Source organism: Saccostrea cucullata, unplaced genomic scaffold, assembly GCF_032062105.1.
Source record: "Saccostrea cucullata isolate Sc308-1 unplaced genomic scaffold, CSIRO_AGI_Scuc_v1 ctg5, whole genome shotgun sequence".
Classification (NCBI taxonomy): domain Eukaryota; kingdom Metazoa; phylum Mollusca; class Bivalvia; order Ostreida; family Ostreidae; genus Saccostrea; species Saccostrea cuccullata.
Genome location: NW_026940631.1, coordinates 53,061 through 60,497, shown reverse-complemented (window position 1 = coordinate 60,497; position 7,437 = coordinate 53,061). Strand labels below are relative to the sequence as shown.

General features: G+C 31.3%; 1 protein-coding gene across 1 annotated transcript; it reads left to right on the top strand.

Moving 5' to 3' along the window:
• Positions 1-1,033: 1,033 nt before the first annotated feature.
• LOC134255754 (uncharacterized) lies at positions 1,034-5,101 on the top strand. Its single transcript, XM_062738266.1, has 3 exons — positions 1,034-1,236; positions 1,444-2,420; positions 4,769-5,101. Exons 2-3 carry the CDS (start codon positions 2,105-2,107, stop codon positions 5,008-5,010), a joined length of 558 nt encoding a protein of 185 aa, XP_062594250.1. The 5' UTR covers positions 1,034-1,236; positions 1,444-2,104; the 3' UTR covers positions 5,011-5,101.
• The last annotated feature ends 2,336 nt before the right edge of the window (positions 5,102-7,437 follow it).

The window sequence follows — 7,437 nt, the reverse complement described above, 5'->3', positions numbered from 1 at the left end:
TAAAGAAGGTAACTGCGACAATCAGATATCTTCGGTCATTTTTAACATATGATTTTAAAAAAAAAAATTAAAAACTTTTTTTGCAAGAACGAAAAAACATGCATTTATATATTTTTTTTCAGTCCTTTACTTTTCGTATTTGTCTTAAACAGATTTTTTGCTGTTGAAAGCATAGAAAACGATAATAATATTTCAAATATTACTTTTTTTTCTTTGTTAAATAATTTGTATTATTCAAAAAAATCAACTTGATAAACCATCAGTAACGACAAAGTAGTTATTTCCACTCAGCAACAACATTTTTTTTCCAATTACAGGTCTTACGACACCCAAATCTACAACTGCCAAATTAACAACGACGACATCATTATCAACAACAACAACGACGACGACGACGACAATACCGATACCACATTTCACAACAACGAAAAAATCAACAACAATAACAGCCAAAAGCACAACAAAACTTGTTACAATGTTTAGAGGTACAAGATGTGGTGTAGATCCATGCAGTAAAGGCTGTTTACAGATACAGTCACTGGGCACGCATGCATTTGTGAAACATGATACACAGTATTGAATTAGATTAAAAATGTTACACCCTAAGCAGTGATGGTATATCCTGCATAAATAAGGAAAAAAGGCAATGGAAAAGATTAAATCTTTTCATTTGTCATATAAACTAGTTGTTAGCTAACCCTCACCTCCTAAGTTGGTAAAAGATCCATCTATGATACAGATGTTGGAGACTCTGTTGTGTTTATTTGTATTTTAAGTTCACTGGAATATTTCGATTCGTAACATCATTTAATCCTATATTCCTTTCGAATTTACCAAAGAATGAAAATGATATTTGAATACAAAATTATTTTCACATTGTAACTCTTGCTATTTTTTTTATTACTTTCTTTGATTAAATATTTGCATAATCCCAAACAATTAACTTCTTGAACCATATTTATATTAATTCAACAGTGGGAACCTCTCCAATAACAGGTCCTACAACTCCAAAATCTACAACGGCAAAAATAACAACAAAAACGACAACACCGACACCACATTTCACAACAACAAAACGATCAACAACAATGTCAAAGAAGAATACAAAACTTGTCACAACGTTCGGAGGTAATAGATGTAGTTCAAATCCATGCATAAAAGGCTCATGTACAGATACAGTTTCTGGGTACACATGTACTTGTGAACCATTATACACAGGGCAAAATTGCGATGCATGTAAGTACTAGTAATGTTCAATACATGCCGATGTATCTTAGATTTTCACATCATAGAATTGCTATGAAATCAAAAGAAACAAATATAACAGAATGCATGCGTAACTATTTTTGTTCTTTTAGTGGTGACAGTCTGTGATTAATTTCCAATTTCAACTATACATTCTTTCCTTTAATAATGTTATGAGGTATTTTGTATGTGTTTCAGCAATTATGAGAAAGACAGCGACTGCTTATAAATTCCCAATATGGTTCCCGTACATGGAATATGCTGTGTTGGCTATGGTATCTATGATTGTACTAATGGCCGCTGGATGTGTTTGTCTTAAATGTTGTAAACTTTGCGGTTATATCTCTTCTGATCACGACGATGACGAAGCAGAAAAAATGCACAGGAAAGGAAGAAGTACTTCACAGAAAATAAATAGGCTTACACCGTCCAAAAGGCCTTTTTCTATCGACTTTTGATCAAATACCCTGTTATATCTACAAAATTGAATATCATATTGTTAGCTGACGTACAGAATATCAGGAGAAAACGATCCTATCACTTACTGCTTTGATTGTGAATACATGGATTAAGGCAGATAATTGTCGTGTTGCATATCGGACTGCAATCTTATGTTGTGTGATTTTTGGAGATATTAAATTGTTATAAATATTGAGCTACTTACCACACATCTCATTTATATCTTATGTTTGAAATTTTAAAACTCATTTTGATCTGATAAATATAAAAATACATGATTATCTAAAACAAACATCATTGGTTTTGTCATTAAAAAATTCTTTCAGCACCTCCTACTTTAAAGGATATTTCCTCAGGAACAGGTTACTTACCTGTTTCTGCGTCGCCATAAGTTTGAAAAATGCGGGTTCCTCAAGTGATAATTTTAGTAGTGGTCGTGGTCAGTTTTAGAGAGGCTGGGTGTAACTGTGGGTTGTATCCTGATTGTAGTCTACTGGAGTGGATGCCGTGGGGTTCGTGTGAGGGACCTTGCGGGGGAGTAACCATTCAGACCAGAAAACGCTCTGTTTGTGTGGAAGTGAGCAAAATCATACCGTTCACAGTTGAACATGTCGTTAGTTACTGTAACATAACTGAGCCTATCTCAGAAACAAAAGTTTGTCCGAGTTGTCCATTTGGTATCTACAACATAACCACAAAAACGTGTATTCAATGCAGTAAGTAGTTTTTAAATGATGTTTTGCCAATGCTTTGAAGTTAAAGTTATTTAAAAAACAAAAAACGTTTTGAAAAGTAAAAACATAACAAGAAGTTTAAGGAGCTGACGGAGTTTTTAATCCATCAAATTAACAGCTATAATGTAATTTCTTTGAATATAACACTTTTTTATTTTCAAGTAAAAAATTACGCACTTTGAAAAAAATTTTCAAAGTGCGTTAGTGAAGCAACGCACTTTGATTTCAAAGTGTGTTAAATTTGGGACACATTGTATGATATATATATTTTTACGTACAATGGAAATAGTTATTTTACTTATTCATCTTTCAAAAAACTAAGAAGATGACATATGGTGATTGATGGTCATCTCTCAAATGAACAAACCATAAAAGCCTGTGATTAAAACTTTCAATAATAAATGGGCATTTTTACAACAGGGTATGTTTTGAACAATCAAAGTGGCCCCTTTTTATTATGAACATTATCCATATTTAAATACAAACAGGCTACAGACAGACAAGTTGATTTTAAAGTGTAGCATTCACACATTGACGATGGAAACTATTAATTAAGTCGTCTCCATGTCATAAAATGTACTTATTACTTGGTCCTTCTCTTCCAAAGTCAGTAAAAGATAAAAAAAAAAAAAAAAGGTGGAGACAGTTATGGAATACTATATTTGTATCTTTTATTTCATGTTCAGTGGGATATATTAAATCGACATATGAATGAAAGTACACTGTAGTCATTTGTAATTGATAACACGTCATTGATTTATTCAAATGTCAGTTGAAGGCCACAGCAAGTATTTTCTTCTCGTGCAGATTATGAATTAATTCTTCTTCATTGGAATATAAAAAACAAGGCGACTATAATAAATAAGCTCGATTAGAGCCACACGGATATCCTACAAAATGTTAAACGATCTGGTATAAAGACTGCATCTTAATAGGGTACTCTAACATCCTTTTAATATCAACTACAAGTACGTTCATTTAGAATCAGAATGATTTTATAAAAAATGTCGACGAATTATTCACAAGACAAAAAAAATTCTGAATTCAATTTTTAGTGAAGAAGCAGTTGTCTATAATATTTAACATGCCACATTTTTAATTTATCATTTGAAATGGCTACATGAATAGTAGAAAAAGTAGTATGTTTTAATGATATTCGTTTTAGGAAAAAAATCAGTATTTTTTGCTTTGGAGATTCTAAATCTTATTTACGCCAGATCTTGAACATGCTGAAGAACAGTATGTCGAACAGTATGTTTGACGTTTCTCCTTATATGTTTGTAAACTTGTTATTAAGATGGGGCTTGGTAGAATATTTACTGGCGGTTTATCTTTGTACGATTTTATGAAGTTTTGGAATCAAGAATAGGTGGGGTAGATGGCATTCACCCGGGTTAATTGGAATGTTTAAATGAAGAGTAAAGAATTTTATCCTAAGAAAATGAACTGCGAGTTGGATGAATTAGATTTAAAATATATTAGAGAAAGGGCTATAATTTTAAGATCTACATGCCCCTATCCCCAAGATAAGATTCAGGAGTATATTGGGATTTATCTGCATATCAATTAAAAAAGCTTTCATTTCATCACGTTTATTGCTTGAAGATGTTCCCCATATCAACAAATATTCACTAGGCAGTTAGGACGAAAGTTATTTAAAAGAAATGTTTATTTTTTTCTTTGTATTTTCAACCTTTATCTAAATCTTTATTTGCTATCTCCATGAACTATTTTGAACAAAATTAAATCCTCAGTATAGATCCTGGATTTATTGCTCAGTTGCAATACAATTTATTTAATACACTGTATATAATTTGACTAATTTCTAAATATGTTGCTTTTTTTTCAAAGTAATCTTTCAACATTTTCTTTCTTACTGCAAACATACATTGACGAAAATAGATTGATTCAATTCTCTATTACAAAAAATTTTGAAATTAATAAATTGTGAAATATTCAATAGTACACGTGAAAAAACCTTTTTTGTTTGTAAATAATTAGTTTTGACATAAACTAAAACTTCTCAAAGTTTTATCTAAATTCTTGTTAATTAAGGACCATGTAAACAATTGAGAACCTCATAATCGTTTACCAATGACATATAAGCCGCTCAACTGAAAATTCACAGTTCCTGATCATCATGACATAGCAAACTACGAAAAGATTTATCTGTTATCTGTTAAATATGTAAGTTATTTCACTGTTTAGGCAGAATGTTCTTGAATGCTCTTATTTCGCATTCGTGAAAATATGCAAAAAATCCTGTCCAACTTGTGAAATAATTCCGTAGTTTATTATCAATGAATTCAATAAGATAATTTTTTTTTCAGTGTCGAAGTCTTATCACTTCCCTCATTGGTTTCAGTACCTCGAGATTTCCACACTGGCCGTGATATCTATGACAGTGCTTATGACGTTGGGTTGTTTTTGTCTAAAATGTTGTCAGCTATGTGGATGCACAACTCAAGATGATGACGACCTAGAAGAAAGAAAGAGGATTCTAGAGTACCATAGATCTAGAAAGTCCAGAAATGACCAAAAACCAATATGGCTAAACTCTAATCTTGTTTAAATCTTTCTCAGCGGTTTTTGTATATATCATTGACTGAAGTAACTTGTAAAAATGATGTATTAAATAGTATGAAAATCATACGGTATGGCTATTAAAAATACTATTCATGACAAAAATGAAACTTTTTTGTTATATTTTGGTCATTTTTTTTTAAAAGTCAATCAAATACAAATAATGCATTAAACTTACTAGTATGCCATTGTCTGGTCGCTTTGTTTTAAAGAAAACACTGTCTGATTCGATGAGTATGTGGAGGCATCAACAACAGTTGGAAATATGGGATAATTTATACATATGCTACAAACTAGACAGTGGCCCTTTATAGGAGAGGTAAAAATGGAAATATACACAAAATACCGGTAAAAATGGAAATATACACAAAATACTGTCTTTATTGTGTTGTTTTTATGATAAATTTAAATAATACAACCGTAGTAACGGAAGTGACAAACTAGCAGCCATGATGCTTGTTTACACGAGGTAAGATCGAGCTACTGTTTGAAGTTAAAGGTACATTCATTAAATCTGGAATTTTCCATGAATCCCAAGGACTGGAAATGAGGAGATTGATGGATACAGATGATTCACCTGGTTGTCAAAAACCAGATTATACAAAATGTTATGCGTTCCTTTTTGGAAATCAACCAATGAGAGGCAAGAATACAAACAAAATTAAATTATAATGATATAAAAATACAAACTACACGACGCGTATTCTCCAGCACACTGACGTCAAAGACAAAAATTAAAAGAATATTATGGGTGAATTAAAAAAAAAACTTATTAACACATACTGTAGACGTCTTTAATTTCAAATGTTTTAAATTTCACGGTTTGTTAGAAAGTTACCTTTCGCGGTGGTTTTAATTTCACGGAGAATCGTTTATAAATATTCAGGTGCAATGCCTGTTTTAGATAGAAACAAGTTAATTGATGCAAAGCATCAAATCGGCCCCTAACAAATTTAACAGATCAAAAAAGTACTTTCACAATTCAAAGCATTCATGCAAGAAAAGAACAGGATATTCAAAGCTGAAATAGTGAGCATTTTTATTTCAGGCCGTCTTCAAAGCAAAATAAATAAATGAATATTTTTAAAAATTTGATAGAAATTTTAGTATCATGCCTGCTGTTCAATCCAATTCAATGAATAAAATTTATTTTAAACTAGAAATTTGCTCATCCAATGGATTAATTTATCCATGTAAAAAAAAAGTGTATGATGAATATGCATGGGCGTCGGAAGAAAATCGAAAGTGGGGGGCTAATTGAAAGTGGGGGGGGGGGCTTAACCAAAATAATAAATAATAAAATTGGTAAAGGCTATTTTCAATGCCTATGTAATGTATATATTTGCAAAAAAAAAAGTGGGGGGAACTAAGCCCCCCCCCTCCCCGACGCCTATGATATGAGAAATTGATCAAAATGAAAATGTATGCATTCCAAGATATACCACGTGCTGATACCCTGGATTTTTGTCACGTGATAATAATGCCGATATGGTTTCTGAGAGTAGGCACAGGCACCTGACGCTACTTATTTTTCTTTTAATGAAAAAAATATACCCATACCTAATTAGGTTTGGGTATATTTTTTTTATTGAAAGAAAAATAAGTAACGTAAGGTGCCTGTGAGAGTAGGCTATGCTGTATGGTGCGGTGTATGTATAAAAAATGTATAAAAATAATCTTTGTGTCATTCGCATCTGTAGAATTTTCAAACAAGTTTTTACAAGTTGAGCAACTTTTCAATTTTTTATTCCCCATGCACTTTTACCACGTGCACGTCATTATTATCCGGAAATCATAACGATTTCCTTTCATATCTTACACACTCCCTGGATGGGGAGTACCTATTGTAAACTTTTTATTTAACCATAAATTATCAATTATGTGATGCCAAATGATAATGAAATTGAAACAAATAACAACGATTAAAACTTAATTTAAAGCTAAAGTTTTTAAAATATTTTACTCATGATTTTATACATGTTATCATTTGAGAATTATTTTGCTGAACTAATAAAAAAAAATAACATCTCATTTCCCCATGTGCAATTTCTAACACAACCACAAATAGATCGGCCGCTGCTGCGGCCGAAAATGAAGTGATATAATAATCACGATGGTTTAAAGTTCGCGGAAAATTCTTAAATCGTGAACATAGTGAAATTAAAAAACACCGTCATGTATTCCACTTCTACAGTATTTATCAACCTACATTGAAAATATATTTTGACGTTAAAAACACTATATGTCTATCAACAAATTAAAGACATTTTTAAAGTCAATTCAAGAAATAGATTTCATTATTTCACGTACATTTTTAAATACAGTTTATATATATTTCACTTTGAAAATAATCATGTTTCAAGGTCTTCAATATAGAAAATTTGTTTTTGTAATACTTGAATGAATGAATACACTT